General features: G+C 40.8%; 2 protein-coding genes across 2 annotated transcripts in view; both read left to right on the top strand.

Annotated features, from left to right (window-relative positions):
* kansl2 (KAT8 regulatory NSL complex subunit 2) overlaps positions 1–4,947 on the top strand; it is a 70,273-nt gene extending 65,326 nt beyond the window's left edge. Inside the window, exons 9-10 of the mRNA XM_034172007.1 lie at positions 4,114–4,320; positions 4,627–4,947. Of these exons, the coding sequence (XP_034027898.1) occupies positions 4,114–4,320; positions 4,627–4,716 (297 nt within the window). The 3' untranslated portion in view covers positions 4,717–4,947. The remainder of the gene's footprint in view (positions 1–4,113; positions 4,321–4,626) is intronic.
* Positions 4,948–16,991: 12,044 nt separating this feature from the next.
* The window catches only part of nckap5l (NCK-associated protein 5-like), a 165,796-nt gene continuing 164,645 nt past the window's right edge, over positions 16,992–18,142 (top strand). The window contains exon 1 of the mRNA XM_034172003.1: positions 16,992–17,120. The gene's annotated coding sequence lies outside the window, so the exon portion shown is untranslated. The remainder of the gene's footprint in view (positions 17,121–18,142) is intronic.

The raw sequence follows: 18,142 nt of genomic DNA, 5'->3' as shown, positions 1-18,142 counted from the left end.
GTGGCGCAATATCGTGTCACGTCACCCTCCTCCCCAAGTTGAAAAATCTGATCTTTTTCGTCTTGTCGCGCCACAATGACCAATCAGGGACTGGATATGTAGTGACGTGGAGATGTCTGTCTGGAGTTTACTTGACGTGGACATGTCCTGTCTCTGGCAGTCCGCCTGTGAGCAGGACTTATGTCCCTTTTGTCTTTTATTTAACACAATTATGACAGAGTTTGAGGGGAGAAAGCGAGGAAGTGCAGCAGCAGCCGGTGTTGTTGTTGTTGTTCACGTGTGTGTGCGCGACGAATCGTCTGTGAAGATACTTTTATTAATTACACAGATGTATAATAAAACAAATGGTGACTGGTTTATAACGCAATTATGACAGAGTTTGAGGGGATGGTCGGCGAATGATGTTTAGCACCGGGAAATATACCAGTTCTTTGTTTAATAAGAGCCGTGAAATATACCGTTCTTTGTTTAATACCAAATTTTTCATTGGTCTAACTTGATGTGATAACCATTCATTGAACGTGTTTTAATGTGGCTCGATCTGTATCAGAACAAAAGTCTTTTCTTAAAATTTTGCAGGCGCCTGTTAGACAAAGCGATCAAATTGAAGAAAGATTATTTAGTGGATATGATTTTCACCAGTGCAGCCGAATGCCGTAAGTAGTATTTTATGTTTTTTATCTATGTTTTGACACTACTGGTGCATGTCCACTGTGAGAGACATAATCTAAAAAAAAATCCAGAAATCACAGTGTACGATTTTTTTAATAATTTATTTTTATGTTACTGCTGCAAATACGTATTTGAACGCCTGTGAAAATCAGTGTTAATATTTGGTACAGTAGCCTTTGTTTGCAATGACAGAGGTCAAACTTTTCCTGTAGTTCTTGACCAGGTTTGCACACACTGTAGCAGGGATTTTGGTCCACTCCTCCATACAATCTTCTTTAGATCTTCATGTTTGGAGTTTCAGCTCCCTCCAAAGATTTTCTATTGAGTTCAGGTCTGGAGACTGGCCAGGCCACTCCAGGACCTTGAAATGCTTCTTATGGAGCCCCTCCTTAGTTGCCCCGGCTGTGTGTTTGGGGTCATTGTCATGCTGGAAGCCCCAGCCATGACCCATCTTCAATGCTCTTACTGAGGGAAGGAGGTTGTTTTCCAAAATCTCGCAATACATGACCCCATCCATCCTCCCTTCAATACGGTGCAGACGTCCTGTCCCCTTTGCAGTAGAGCACCCCCAGAGTATGATGTTTCCACCCCCATGCTTCACGGTTGGGATGGTTTTCTTGGGGTTGTTCTCATCCTCTAAACATGGTAAGTGGAGTTGATTCCAAAAAGCTCTATTCTGGTCTCATCTGACCACATGCCCTTCTCCCATGCCTCCTCTGGATCATCCAGATGGTCACTGGTGAACTTCAAACGGGCCTGGACATGTGCTGGCTTGAGCAGGGGGACCTTGCTGCCCTGCAGGATTTTAAACCATGACAGCATCATGTGTTGCTAATGTAATCTTTGTGACTGTGGTCCCAGCTCTCTTTAGGTCATTGACCAGGTCCTCCTGTGTAGTTCTGAGCTTTCGCAGAATCATCCTTACCCCACAAAGTGAGATCTTACATGGAATCCCAGACCGAGGGAGATTGACAGTCATCTTGTCTTTCTTCCACTTTCTAATAAATAATCATAACAGTTGTTTTCTACCAAGCTGCTTGCCTGTTGTCCTGTAGTCCATCCCAGCCTTGTGCAGGTCTACAGTTTTGTCCCTGGTGTCCTTAGACAGGTCTTTGATCTTGGCTATGGAGGACAGGTTGGAGTGTGATTGATTGAGTGTGTGAACAGGTGTCTTTTATACAGGTAACAAGTTCAAACAGGTGCAGTTAATACAGGTAAAGAGTGCAGAATAAGAGGGCTTCTTAAAGAAAAAGTAACAGGTCTGTGTGAGCCAGAATTCTTGCTGTTTGGTAGGTGTTCAAATACTTATTTGCAGCAGTAACATACAAATAAATTATTTAAAAAATCATACATTGTGATTTCCAGATTTTTTTTTTTTTTAAGATTCTCTCACAGTGGACATGCACCTAAGATGAAAATTTCTGACCCCTCCATGATTTCTAAGTGGGAGAACTTGCAAAACCGCAGGGTGTTCAAATACTTATTTTCCTCACTGTACAAGTGTATCTATATGAACAAAGTTATTGAAAAGCCATTTTATAGTCTAGTCTGTAAAGTTTAGTTCATTACAAACACTGCTCTGATGTTCTGATTAACTACAGTACTGATGATGTTGTTTATGTTTTATTAAATTACAGTTCTCATAGCTTCATTGTATGTGGTTATTTTCTTTTTGCTTTAGAAAACTGCATTGTAAAACACAAACCACTTGATCTCAAAGATGGTAATGATTTTTAAAATCTTGAACATTGGGTTTTCCTGAGCGCTTTCCAGCCAGGTTTGAAAAGGCCTAAAATCGCAGGCGTCAGCCCGGGGCTTTGCCCCTGGACCCCATTGGGGACCTTGGCTTCCCCCAAACCCTTCAACAAATTAGTTTCAGGCTTAGCCATATTGCCTGAGTAATGCTGAAGGTTTTTATGAGGGGAAAAATTCTGTGATAGACAATCACATAATGTGATTGCGCTGTGTAAACGTGGCTTTCACAGCTATACAGTTCAGTACACATGGGGAACTGAGAGAAGATTGCCATGCCAGGAAGTCCTGATTTCTTTAGGCACACATGTCAGAGTAACTAACACCCTGCTTGTGGTTGAAGAAGACCTAATTCCTCCTCTTCACCTCAAAATTTTGGGATGAAGAACCAAGCCTCAACCTCCAGCCGTCAAACATGGGGGCTGCCCGGGAGAGGAAAAAGTTACAATTCCTTGATGAGCACTTGAGGTTGGCTCCAAAAACGAGCAGGTTGCTTAAAAAGGCCATGTTATAATGTTTAACCTTAGTGCAGAAATAAAAATGTTTACAGCCTGGTACGAATAACGATTTCTAACTCAATAGCTTTTTCCCCTTCATGACAACTGTATAGGAGGGTGAGGTTTGTGGGGTTTTTTATGACTCATTAGTTCAAGATGTTTTAAGCCATAAAGTTATGCATAATTAGGAGCGTGGTTGCTTTGATTGACAGTGTGTGTCACTGGCCAAAGCTCCAGTCGCAGGCATTTTTAGTCGTGGCTCCCATTTGTTGTGGAGGACCACGTAAATAAATGGACTGCATTTAAATAGCGCTTTTCAATCTGCAGCAGATGCTCAAAGTTCTTTACTCATCAGTACCTCACATTCACCCCAATGTGAGGCTGCTGCTATGCAAGGCGCCCACTACACACCGGGAGCAGCTAGGGGATTAAGGACCTTGCCTAAGGGCCCTTAAGTGATTTTTCCGGTCAGGCTGGGATTTGAACCAAGGATCCTCTGGTCTCAAGCCCAATGCTTAACCACTAGACCATCACCTCCCCCTTAGTATTCTCTCTGCTTCACTGTCTATTTATTGCTGGTTAACTCATACCTTTGGTGTAGTTACTTCCGGCCAACTGATTCTGTTCTTTTTCTCTCTGTCTGAGGCACGGATGACATTGCGCAAGGCTGACACGTCTGTCCTTTCTGAGCCTTTTATTAGACATATCTGTAATATGTGGTTAATTGTCACAGCAGATCATCAAAGAAGTCTGCTCCAGAATTTCCATCACGTGAAATGATTTTGTATGTTAGCGGCATTAGCATTTTTAGCAGCTGTCAGTAGCATGAAGACATTAGGTCCAGTTAATTTACGATGACTGAGGAAATAAGACTGTCATAATTTTTAATACCCTCACCCCATGCCACCCATCACAGAAACCACTGCACAGTCCCCAAAAATATGATTGAATGAAACCAGCTGGTTAGCTTTAGCTTTGGTACCTCTGAGATTGCATATCTTCATTAAACCTGTGGGTAAATACACAGAGGGTTTGCCCTGTCTGCATACAGTAAAGTAGATAATGCTTTGGTTCTTTTGAAATACCACTGACTTTTTGTTGTTTTGTTTTAAGAACACAAGAAAAGGCATATGATTTAAAGTTTTACCAGTGACAGAATGGTGATTGGCTTTCTTTTTTTTTTTTCTTTCAGGACCTGGATGTGGAAGGAGATGGTATGCAGGGTCCACCATCTCCCCTGCAGTTTGACACAGCTTTGGCTCTGGAGGACCAGACCATCAGGGCTATCGCTGAGGCACCTATGGACTTCCTAACTGGAGAAGATCCTGACCAGGTGGATCTGGACACATCAGGACCGGAGCTATCAGAAAGGGATGTGGACACCATGATGGATGACCAGGTTAATGTTCAATTAGGGGCTTTGTCTCCTTCAGTATTTAGTTTTGTTGAATAAACTGAGATGAACAGTTTGGAGTTTGGCTGCAACTGCGTGTCATTGAAGCAAGTCAATAAAGGACGTTTTGAAAAGTTATGTTGCATTTCTACATTCTTGAGTGACGTGTCAGACAACAAGCATACTGTTGGAATTAAACTTGTGACAGCACAAATTACTAAAGCATCTTTTGACTGAAAATGACAGCTTGAGACAAAGCGACAGAGCGTCTGAACTTGCAGTAAAGCTGGTCCTGTCTCTCCTTCCACTTAGGTGGTGTCAGAGATGGTAAGAGGGGAAGAGGACGCCACCGACAACTTCCTCCAAGACATTGACGCAGCGTCTCTTGATGCTCCTAGATGAAAATTTTCAAACTGTCACTTCATCAAATGCCACGTTTCATGTGCACAGAAACTGCTAGTAAAATTACTCCAGTTCCAGAAAGCTTTGGTCACCTTCAGAGAGAAACTTGTCTCTTCAGGCCAGTGCTATGAAAATGATGCTTCTGTCATGCAACTCTACAGTTGTTCAGTCTGTTTTTCCATGTCATTTATTCACTGAATGTGAGAGTAGTTAAAAAAAAATACCACCTCCGTAAAGTATTTTTGTGATTTGTGTGCCACGAATACTATAGAACAGTGGTGTCCAAAGTATTCAACAAAGGGCCAAGAGGGTGCAGGATTTCTTTGCAGCCACTGACTCCAGCACGTGATTTCACAAGTGTGTTGGTCTTAAAATGAGGTGTGGGTAGGTGCAGTGCTAGTGTACTGCTATTAAGGGGACAAAAACCTGTTCTGAAGTCAAGTCCAAGTTGTGCTGTTTTACATGGTGACGCATTTAGGTACACCATGTAGTACATAAGCAGTTTCACTGCGTGTGTACACGCAACAAAACTGAATTGGAAAAAAAATGGAATAAAAGTAAAAATTTATGGAAATATAAGAAACTTAACCTTGTTGGCTGCTGTCTGCTCATGCACTTTGAAATGTTTCTGTCAGATCCATTAACAGAAATTCTGTCATTTTGACTCCTGTAAATAGTGTGCCAGGTTCCAGTGCACCCTGCTTCTTCAAGATAATAATGACTACCTGACCTGGGTGATTTATGTCATGCCCAAACTACCCGTTTGACACCTGCACCCTCCTGTACACTCAGATTATGCCCTATGTAAATAAGGTGGAGTTTGACACTGCCCAAATGCATTTTTGGTATGCACAGTACAGTGAGAATGGATTTCAGTACAGATCTGAGAAAGACTGTAGATTCACACAAGTTGAGAATGTCTCTTGGAGCCATTTCTAAACGAGTGCAGATTATCATCAGTTCAAACTATTGTGGATAAATTCAGATTTTTGGGAGGTGTAGCCTCATTTCCAAAGTCTCACTCAGCTGAGAGTAAATAGATTAAAATGGTGTAGAATAACCTAGGAACCACCAAGGCACAGGAATGTTATGAACTGGAAGCTACTACATTGTTGCAAGTTTTGCATCACTGGACTGAGACGGCTGTACAAGAAAGACACCCCTACTTTTAATTCAACACATTCAAACTTAGTTAATCTTTTCAGCTAACCACGTAAATGTTCTAGGATTGAGATGTTTGGCTGCAATGACTGGAGGTATCTATGGAGGAGTTAAGGTATTTCAATCCCAAGAATGCTACCAACTTGTCCAGTGTAGTAGAGACCGTTGTATAGTCAGGGTGCATTGCACAAAATGTATGAATGGTGTGGAGGGGGGAGTTTATGCTTTCTGCAGAGAAGAGTGTTCAAATATCCAACCAGAAGTCAGAAGCTCAATGGCTAGCACAAGCATCTGGTCAAAGTTGAACTTGCTGAGGGACATTGTACAACTGGAGTTGAAGCAATATGTGAATGAAGTGCAGACTTTCAGCTTTAATTGATGAGTTTTATTTAAAAAAAAAAAAGTCATATGAACTATTTAGGAATTGCAGCCATTTTTTGACAGTTCCTCACTTTGCAGAGGCCAAAACAAACTTGGACAAATTATCAGAAATATAAGGATTATTGTTAGCATTTGGATGGAAATCAATGACTACCTGAAGACTGGAACCCATGGACATTACAAAAGAAATACTTTGTGTGTATGTCTTCAGTCAATGAAAAGCTGCCTTACTGGATTGAAGTCTGGTGACTAACTTCACTATTGTAGAGCATTGCATTTCTTCACTTTGAGAAGCCTTTGAGTTGGTTTGGAACCATGTTTTGGGCTATTATTCATCTGCACCAGTTTGGCAATGTTCAAGTGAATCTGAGCAGCAGTGACCCAGTTCTGGCAGTTGTAGGTGTATATACATCTGTAACATTGCCTCCACCATGTCTAGTGATGATGCTGTATACTTCAGGTCAGGAACTTTTAAATGGTAAATGAATTGCATTTATATAGTGCTTTTTCATCTATATCGGAAGCTCAAAGCACTTTACAGTAATGCCTCACACACACACACACCGATCTCAGGGTGCTGCCATGCAAGGCGCTCACAACACACCGGGAGTAACTTGGGGATTAAGGACCTTGCCCCAGGGCCCTTACGGATTTTCCAACTAGATGGGGGTTAGAACCAAGGATTCCCTGGTCTGAAGCCCGCTGCTTAACCACTAGACCATCATCTCTCCACTGTTCCTTCTCCATCTCTGTCCATTAGTGCAGGAGGTAGGCAAAATTATTGTGCATTTTTGTGAATAAACCATGAAATTTTGCACACATTCTGAATTAAGTAATGCTTATTTTCAGATGTGGAGGCATCTTGGAGCTGACCTCTTTGACCTACAGGGGTCAATGAAGAATTATAGAGGTCAAAATTAAAAAAAAAAAAGTTCCAATCATATTGAAAGGTATTCCATATTATTCTTCTGACCATAATGATTCCAAAAAGGTATAGTTTATGTTTGACTGAAGGATGGCATGGTGGATTAGTGGTTAGCACTGGTGCCTCACAGCAAGGTCGTGGGAGCAATCCCTGGCCTTTCTGTGTGGAGTTTGCATGTTCTCCCTGTTACCGGCCACAATCAAAACATGCTTATTTAGGGTCTGCTCCTTTCTCTACCAAGGCAGCATCTCTACATCTGGAGTTGGTCCCCGGGCGCCAGACTGTGGCTGCCCACTGCTCCTAGTGGTTGGATTGTCTAACTCTAATTAGGATGGGTTAAATGCAGAGGACAAATTTCTTTGTATGTATATAGTTTAATGCAAACGTTTGGGCACTCCTGATAATTTTCATGATTTTTCTTTATACGAGTAAATCATTGGTTGTCTGGATCAGAAATTTCAGTTAAATATATGATATAGCAGACAAACACACTGATATTTGAGAAATGAAATGAAGTTTCTAGTATTTACAGAAAGTGTTTGGGCACCCATGTCATTTTATTGATTTGAATAAATTTAGCACTAATTATTAGAACACAGAATTGGTTTGGTAAGCTCATTGACCCTTGACCTCCTTACACAGGTGATTCCAATCAGGTGAAAGGGTATTTAAGATGGCCATTTGCAAATGTTTCCCCTCTTTGCATCTCTTCTAATGAGTGGCAACGTGGGAGCATCTAAACAACTGTGAAATGACCTGAAAACAAAGGTTGTTCAACATTGCGGTTTAGGGGAAGGAGGCAAAAAGCTATCTCAGAGATTTCAGCTGTCAGTTTCCAGTGTGAGGAACATAGTGAGGAAATGGAAGACCACAGGCACAGTACTAGTTAAGGCCCAAAGTGGCAGGCCAAGAAAAATCTCAGATAAGCTGAAGTGAAGGATGGTGAGAACAGTCATAGTCAACCCACAGACCTGCTCCAAAGACCTACATGCTGTTGCTGCAGATAGTGTCTGCATCGTTCAACGATACAGCGCACTTTGCTCAAAGAGATGCTGTATGATGCTGTAATGCACAGGAAGCCTTTTCTACGTACACACCACAAACAGAGTCGCTTGAGGTATGCTAAAACATTTGGACAAGCCAGCTTCATTTTGGAATAAGGTGCTGTGGACTGATGAAAGTAAAATTGAGTTATATGGACATAACGAGAGGCGGTATGCATGGCTGAAAAAGAACACTGCATTCCAAGAAAAACACTTGCTACCGACAGTAAAATTTGGAGGTGGTTCCATCATGCTGTGTGGCCAGTGCAGGTACTGGGAATCTTGTTAAAGTTGAGGGCCACATGGATTCCAGTCAGTATCAGTAGATTCTTGAGAACAATGTTCATGAATCAGTGACAAAGTTGAAGTTGCGCCAGGCTAAATCTTTCAACAGGACAACGACCCTACACTGCTCAAAAAAGTAAATATCTACTAAGGCATTCATGCAGAGGAACAAGTACAACATTCTGGAATGGCCATCTCAGTCCCCAGACTTGAATATTATTGAAAATTTGTGGTGTGATTTTAAGCAGGCTGTCCATGCTCGGAAACCAACAAACTTGAGATGTTTTGTAAAGAAGAATGGTCCAAAATACCTTCAACCAGAATCCAGACTCTCATTGGAAGCTATAGGAAGCGTTTAGAGGTTGATATTTCTGCAAAAGGAGGATCTACTAAATATTGATGTATTTTTTTCTGTTGGGGTGCCCAAATTTATGCACCTGCCTAATTTTGTTTAAAGAATTATTGCACACTTTCTGTAAATACTGTAAACTTCACTTCTCAAATATCACTGTGTTTGTCCGCTATATGATATATTTAACTGAAATTTCTGATCCAAACAACCAATGATTTATAAAGGAAAATCATGGAATCATCTGGGGTGCCCAAACTTTTACGTACGTACGTGTGCAATGACAATAAAGGCTCTGTTCTATTCTATGTTATGGAGTAAAACAGCAAAAACAGTGACAAAGGTCAGTTTCAGTTTGTACAAAAGTTAAAGTTGCACCAATTTTGGTAATAAAGTGATACAAATTATTGAGCTAATAGGATTAATAAATGGAATAGATAGATAGCTAGATAGACTTTATAACAGACTCAGGGTCCAGATAAAAGAAACAAAACACCATACATAACAACAACAACAAAGAAGAAAAATAAATAATATGGGGACACTAGACACCCTGAATAAAAAGACACTTATACCAGTGTTTCCAAATCTGTGACGTATACCGTGTGGCACTGTAGGAAATATTAATCAGTTTAAAACAATCTTATTATCAGTTGTTTAAACGAGAGATGAACCTAAATATCATTGTTCTTAAAATGGCTTGGAGAGTGTTGCCATCACAAACATTTCAGTGGCGCTGGTCCACCGGGGCCTTTTTAATAAAATTCTCAAAGAGTCATTATAAGCCACCTGTAGTATCTGAAGGCTCACTTTCTTATACTTTATCCACAGATGTGCAGTGTACAGAGGTGTACAAAATGCTTTAAACAAAGCCAGCTTCACTTCGTCGGAGCAGCAGCCAAATTTTCGAAATAATGTGTTTGCTCTGACATATAGCGTACATGACCAAGATACCTCACCTGATTACATACATTCAGCACATGACCTACCAGGGTAAAATCAGGAAAAAACAAATGTTTGTCATCATTTGTTCTGGCAATCATAATCATACTTTTCATATCATTGTATTTTATGTCATGTTTTTCTCCATACATGGCACACACATTCAACAATTGCTGTAGCCCAGCGGAACTGGGACTGAACAAAACATAGTCATCAGCATACATCAGATGGTTCACCACTGTATCCCCAACCACACAGCCAGTTCTACACCCATTCAGCTGTTCAGACAGACCATTCATGTAAAAATTAAATAAAATTGGAGACAAAATGCTCCCTTGTTTGTCTCCATTGCTGACCTAGAAAGGCAAAGATATACAATCACCCCATTTCAGCCTCACTATGGATTTGGAAATGCCAGCGTCACTCAATTTTCTGAACAATTTTGCATGGTTCACATGATCAAATGCCTTAGACGCATCCATGAAACACAAGAATATTGAAGAGTTTTTTCCCTTTATAATTACTCAATAATTCTTTTAAAACGTATATACACATATCAGTACTATGCATGGCTTTAAATCCAAATTGATATTCTGAAAAGATAAAGTATTAACTCTCTCCAGAAGAATTTGCTTAAGTACTTTAGACAGCAAGAGCAATGGGTCTGTAATTGTCCGTATAGCGTATTTAGATTTTGTATTTGTGAGCTTCATGAATAGTTTTGACTGTGTTGAATGTTTGGTCTCCAAAGTAAAAGGTCAAACAAGGTTGACATCCATTGGATTCTATGACATGTTACTCTGTAACATGATAACTAAGCATGACAGATTGTGCAAAATATTCTTTTTTAAAACCCTTATTAACCAATAATTTGCATCATGTTTTACCAAAATTGGAGTAACATTAACTTTTAATCCTTGTACAAACTGAAATTGACCTTTGTCATCCTTTCTTGCTGTATTTAACACCATGCATCCATAACATTCAGTCATAATTAGTCCAAACTATATGTTTTTGTAATCTTATTTATAAGACAAAAAATCTGGAATACCTTTCAATACAACTGGAACATTTTTAAATTTTGAGCTCTGTGTAATTCTTCATTGACCCCTGTGGGTAATTAGAGGTCAGCTCCAGTATGCGTCCACATCTGAAAATAAACAATTAATTTAGAATATGTGTGCCAAATTGGGTGCTTTAGTCACAAAATGAACAATTGTTATGGAAATTTCAGCTGAGGCGTACCACTGCATCATTCGGGTAAAAGGTTAATCTGCCTAAAAATCTTGTTCCAGCCCCAGGCAGGTTATAGCAGGTATTTTCTGGTGTAGTCTATCATCTACCGTGGTGTAAACCCTATGCATTTGTGGTCATGACTTCACTCTTGACTGTAGTCTATATGTCAGGGGTAGGCAACCTGTTCCAGAAAGAGCCATGAGGGTGCAGGTTTTCTTTGCAGCCACTGACTCCACCAGGTGATTTCACTGATTAACTGATTCCATCTGCTCAAAGTGATATTAATCAGTAAAATCACCTGGTGGAGTCAGTGGCTGCAAAGAAAACCTGCACCCTCATGGCTCTTTCTGGAACAGGTTGCCTACCCCTGCTATATGCCGATGCATATACCTGCCTAGCTTGCCAGTGCATTCCTTCTATGTAAGAATATACCACATTGTTGATTTGGATCCTGCTAAGGTTTCTGTGATCTGATATGCTTATTTAGTTTCTTCCTTATAATTATGGCCTCCTTCACTTAAATTGACACCTCTTTGGAACACCTAAGTTCCAATGTTCCAATTTCAACAATGGAAATCAACTCCCGAACTTTGACCCATGACCTCTGACAATGGAGGGGCGATGTATCAAGATGGACATAATAACAAAATAGTAAAAGTGATATTTTTATTATACCCCTTGAATTAAAGCTGAAGGTTGACACCAGAGGTCACCAACCCTGCTTCTTGGGAACATCTACATGGTTTCCATGCCTACAACCAGAGCTGATTGGTCAGGTTTGTTGTTTCCCACCTCCTGATTGGCTGAGCTCTTTAGTAATTTGGCATGAGGTGGGGCAGGGAGAGTTATAAAACATGCAGAACAGGTGATCTCCAGTAGCAGGGCTGGTAACCTACATTGCAGGCACATCTTGATTACTTTATTTCATCACCATTGCAGTGGTGTGGAGGCAAAAGTACAATAATTGTTCAAATACTACGTAATGTACCTGACTATTTTTAATCCTATATGTAGAACTTTGATCTTGTGTTGATTTCATAAAACTCCAAATAAATTAAAAATTGTACACCAAATTCTTGCCTTTTTTCTTCTTCTTTTTTTTTTTTTTAACCTATTTTGGCACAGATCTCAGGAGTGAAGCAGACTAGGTCTTGATTGTGAAGAAACCCCCAAAGCTGTATGTTTCTCCATGTAGAAAGTCAAATTAGAGGCGTTATCTAAATTTCAAATGCAGTTGTCTGAAGAGAATTTTGCTTTCTTGGGACTAACAAATGTTTATAACCATTGACATCAATGACATCATGTGATAACATCAAGCAAAGCTGCAACATTGTCCGGCGGCAGCAAGGTACTCATCAGGCAATTACCTCAATTCCTTGTTCACATTGATTTGTGCAACTCACTGCTACAAAATGTACTGCATCTTGTAGAGATGCATCTGTCACAAGATAGTAACGTATAAAGATCATTTTACTTATGTATGAGGTGCTTTTAGCCTCACGGAAAGAGCTATAACTTCAAAATGCCAAACAATTTCAGTCAGATTTGCTGAATGAATTCAATGGATTGTCGACTCACAACACAGGTCATGATACCAGGTCATCAGTCAAAGGCCAACGGCAAATCACAGACCATCATTGAAAATACATTGATGACAATGTCTCAGGAACTACATGAGATATTGAAATTAAGTTTTTTTTGGGGGGGGGTTTACCGGCCTATAGGCCACTAACCCTAACCCTGTGTTATGGCGTGGCGTCCGCCATAGTCATCTGCGTCGACATCTGTTTATTGCGATATCTCACAAACTGTCTGATTACTTTTTTCTAATTTGGCAAGGGCGTAATATGGGTCATTGACATTGTTCCCATCTAAAATCACATTTGTTCGTTTGGAAATGGTGGCCATTTTTATGCTGAAAATAGGCATTTTGAGCACTTAAAGGCAATTTTCTCAAAAATTCATAACCTTTTCTAATTTGTTGAGGGCGTAATATGGGTCGCTGACATATTTCACGTCAAAAAATTATAGTCATAGATTTGTTTGTTTGGAAATGGCAGCCATTTTATGCCAAAAACAGACAATTTGGGTGTTTGGACCCAATTTTCTCAAAAACTGTCCGATAACTTTTTTTTTAATATAACAAGGGCACATTATTAGTCCTTAACATTGTTTCTGTCCCAGACGTATCTGCATAGATTCCTTCATTTGGAAATGGTGGCCATTTTTAGGCTGAAAATATCCATTTTGAACATCTGAGGGCAGTTTTCTCAAACACTATCAAGTAACTGTTCTCTTAAATTGACATGACCATACAATGATACTGTTCCTGTCCATAGATGAAATGTGTAGATTCGTTTGTGCCAAGTTTTAACTGGTAACCTACAAGAGCGTTGTCGTTGAACAGGAGCCTTTTTGGACTTTTAAATATTCTTTTGAGCATATTCCCCCCAGTGTGTCCAATGACTTTGTTATACACAATTGTACGTGTGAGAAAATACACTGATCAGTGTCGTGCATTCACTGTATTATCCGTCATAACTTCCCAGACAACGCCTAGATAGGAAGTAGTGATATCAATGCTGTCAAATATCTGATATCACCCCTACGGATTATAGTCAGAGGGACCACTTCACCAAGCCGTCTTACAGAACAAACTAATAAGTGGCATAGTGCTCGATCCCTGCAACATTGAAAATATGACAAAAGATAATTTGGTGGGAAGTGTATCGATGCCATAACTGAGTCTGGATGTGGACATTTGCATTAATTTTTGTCTTTTTTTTTCTGTGGCATTGATCTGGATTTCACCTGTGATCCTGATTTTATGAATCATCTCGGGTTTCATAGGCCTATTTTTGAGGCTATTTTGCCTTGGGCTTTAATTGAACCGGTAACCCACAAGGCCCTTGGCACTCTATTTTGAGTAGGCTTCCGCTCTCCTGGGACAAACAAATGCATCACACCACTCACATTGACATTATGTGATGATGGAAGGGCAGATGCAAAGGGGGTAGGGCCATTTGGTGGCATGCCACTGAATTTAAAAATAAAAAAATCTAGTACTGTTCCTGCATTCTAAGGCAGTCTGGGAAGTTAAATACTGTTTCTTTAGTCATCAATTTGAATGCACACTTTTAAACACTGGGAATTCTCCAGTTCTGCATGCAGAACTATGCTATGTATGTTTGTATGTCTAGAGTTGAGCTCTGGACACAAGTGCATACAAAACCACCATGAGCTACTAGAGTAAGCAGCGTTCATCAACCAAACTTTGTTCATGTAAAACCTTTCCCATATTTTATCACACATTTAATCAGTGGCTTGGGAGATGGGAGATGGGGTGGGGTGGTTGCACCCCCTCTTCTAGATCTGCCACTGGGACAGTAGATTTAAAAAAAAATTAAAAAGCTGATGAGGTACCATGTGTCTGGATGCCTTGGCTCTGCGTTACCCTCCAAATTGTGCAAATTGAAATAGCAAGTTGTACATTTGCGTATTGGAAACACTTGTATTTGGGGGAAAAAAACTCTCAAATATTGCAAAAACATTTGTACTCTGTGGTTTTTCCGTCTTTTGTTTGAACAACGGCATTGGAAATGGCACTATTACAGGTCACATATATAAAGTGTTACAACATCAACACGGAGTGCTCAGAAGGTGGAGTGCTGAGCTCCTCACATCGTCATGTCGGAGTGTTAGCAGCGATTAACAGATTATCACCTCGTTTCTGCTTCAAACTGCCTTGTTTCTGCTTACAACTGACTTTAAAATGATTTAAGATGTTTTACTTTGACATCTGATGGTTAATAATCATATTATTCCTGTTATGTGGGCCGCTGAAGAGGAGGTACTGCTGGCCCACTACCACCAGAGGGCGCCCTGCTTGGAGTGCGAGTGCGGGCTCCAAGCACGAGAGGGCGCCAGACCCAGAGGAAATGACAGCAGTCACTCATCACACCAGCTGTCACTCATCTACACCACTACTTAAGCCGGACTGCAACTCCACCTCCCCGCCGAGAAATCGACTACCAAGAGGTAATTTCTCTGCTGACTGACACGTTGTGTACTAATCTAGATCTCATTTGCAGCCATTGTCCTGTGGTCGTTGCCTTATCTGGGATTTTGGCGTTTGGCGTGACTACGACGACTGCGCCTCACTCTCCAAACAGATAAGTGGTTAATCAAGAGCTGCACGAGTGTGTGATTGGAGGTGGAGGTTCCCCCTCCTAACTGTGTACAGACCGTGGACCACTGAGTGTGCGGACTCACACTCATTCATCTTGTCTCTGCTTCCTGCCAGCAGTACCAGGGTCGACAGCCGAAGACAGAGGTCACCTGGGGACGCGGGACTTGGCGGCTCCGGTGTTCTTCAGACCGTTGGTGGTGGAGGCCGTGTGGGACGCGGCTTCTCTCTCGTCGGGGGTCTTCTATCTTCGAGCCTGCCCACACGTCACCTGGTGTTAATTGGCTTTACAAATTTTGTGTGTTGTCACAACATTAAATTGTTACCTTTTGGCTTACTCATTGTCCGTTCATTTGCGCCCCCTGTTGTGGGTCCGTGCTACGACACCTTCCCAACAATTCCCTTTGATCACTTTGAGTGTAGAGTGAGACTCAGTCAGACTCATAGTTAGGCTCAGACGTGCTGCGTTGTGCTCCCCTGTCTTTTATTATGAATTATTGCTGAATTTATGTGGAACTGATTGTTGCACAAAAGCTTCAGATATCTGTCGCTGAGACAGATGATGACTGGAGCGCAGTTTTAAGCAGAAACTAGGCAATCGGTGAATTGCTGCTGACACTCAGAAATGATGCATGTGCACCGAAAGCAGGGGGAGTGCTGAGCTCCTCATAAGGATAGGAGAGGGAGAACTTGTTAAATAATATGAAAGATGACGTTATGGCCATGTTTAGCAGGGCTTATACCATTCTGTCCCCATGACTATTAAATTTACAGTTCCTCTGATTGTATCACTTATCTGCTGCACTATCATGCAAATGGTGACAAAAGCATCAAATTTGGCAGAAATACCCCCTAGACACTCCTCTTTTGAAAAAAATGATTGGCCACTTGAATTTTCTGGTAAAAGTCATGCAAATTATTGGTTGCGCTAATAGGATTAATACATGGAATAGTTTTGACAGTGTTGAATGCTTGGTCTCCAAAGTAAAGGTCAAACAAGGTCTGCGTCTATTGGATTCTATGACATGTGACATATGTTACCCCGTAACCTGATAAGTAAGAATGATACACGGTCCAAACTATTCCTTTTAAAAACCGTGTTAACTAGTAATTTGCATCACTTTTTACCAAAATTGGAGCAACTTTAACTTTTGAACCCTGTACAAAATGAACCTGACCTTTGTCACCATTCTTGCTGTTTTTATCCCATAACTCCATAGAATTCAGTCAGATAGTCCAAACTATACCTTTTTGGAATCTTTATGATCAGGCAAATAATGTGGAATATTTCTGACTATGATTGGAGCATCTTTTAATTTTGACCTGTGTAATTCTTCAATTGACCCCTACCTGACCACCGATTGAAAAGTCAAGTGGCCGATCTATTGTCTGAGGAGTATTTCTGCTGAATTTGATGCTTTTATCACCATTTGCAGGATTCCCCTCTAAATATTCTCTTCTCTGCTGCACTATGAGGTCCTCACAGAAATGACAATGCCAAGAACAGAGAACCATCTGCTTTGTCGATATTCTGAAAATATCGCTCAACGTTTGCGCACCTCGGTAATGGAAAGCCAGCGGAAACAATTCCTTCATGCAATGAAATAAAAATTAGAGACTTTGAGAATGTTTAACGTGAAACACCAACCATATGTAATGAAAAGGAAAACTTTTGAGGATGTGAGCCCTTTAAAGTCGATGTTTAATAAGCGGTGTTGTCTGAGGAGAAGTGGGGCGGGTAAAGCAGTTTGAAGCAATGACATCACTTTTCCTCCAGCCGCCGAACACCGAGGAGAGCGGCTGCAGCGAGCGCGCCGCTAAAATCAAACCAACAGCTGTTTGACTTCTTTCATATGGCACGACATCGTCGTCTGCGGCAATATTCAACCAAATGAGGTGAGTTTTTGCTCAAATGGGGTTTTTTGTGTGGCCGCATGTTCGCTGGCTCGAGACCTTTGCAGGAATGCCGACACTGAGCTACCTAGCATATTTCTCGACGCTTTAGCATCACTGAATGGCAACAATGGAGCTGTAGCTGGATTTAAGAGGACCGAGCCGCTGCTTTACCGGACACAAGGGGTTTTGGTTTTTGTGTCAGAGCCGTGAGATTAGTGAGAGTCTGTGGGTTCAAGGTTTTGAACTCCAATCGGGCCCGTCCTCCAAAAAAAAAAAAAAAAAAAGACATGATTGATGTCAGCAGCAGATCCGGTTTGGTTTTTACACCGAGTGAAATACTCAGTGGGTCAGACCAACTTAGGCCTCGGTGTCTGGCTTTAAACCCGAAAAAGGGGAACTTGCCAACTGTTGTGAGTGCTTTTTCCATTTTACATCTGGAGCCGGTGCACTGACATACGCGAGCCTGGTGGCGGCGCTGTGGACACTGCGGGTCTGTGTGTCTGCACTCTGAAGCCCAGACAGGGTCCATCCATATGTGGCTCTGAAGACAGCTTCATCAGAAGGACACCAGATTTCTCAAACTTAAATTATATGTAGTAACTGCAAAGAAAGTGCTAGAATATTGTAGGTACAAACATGAAATATAAAATATGCCCATATTTCACCTTTTTTAAATGTGTTCTTGTGATTGCCTACATGTCTTTGTAAGTATATTTGTATATATATATTTAAACTTTCATCATATTCCAGTCAGACCTAACGGGGAAACATTGGACATAAGTAATTTGACTTTGGTAGGGATCGGTCAAGGTCAAATTTCCATCTGCACACTTATATATTGGAAAAATACAAATTTTATGGAAACATTGTGGGTATAAAAATGAAATAATATGACCATATTTCACTTTTTTTTTTTTTTTTAAATCAGTCTGTGTTTGAAAGTCAGATTTATCTATTTTACACTGACAAAATTGGACACTCCCTCAAACCTTTGCACACTAGTAATACAGTTGGGTGCATAG

The sequence above is a fragment of the Thalassophryne amazonica genome, chromosome 6, assembly GCF_902500255.1.
Source record: "Thalassophryne amazonica chromosome 6, fThaAma1.1, whole genome shotgun sequence".
NCBI lineage: Eukaryota > Metazoa > Chordata > Actinopteri > Batrachoidiformes > Batrachoididae > Thalassophryne > Thalassophryne amazonica.
This window is presented reverse-complemented; position numbering and strand designations above follow the sequence as displayed.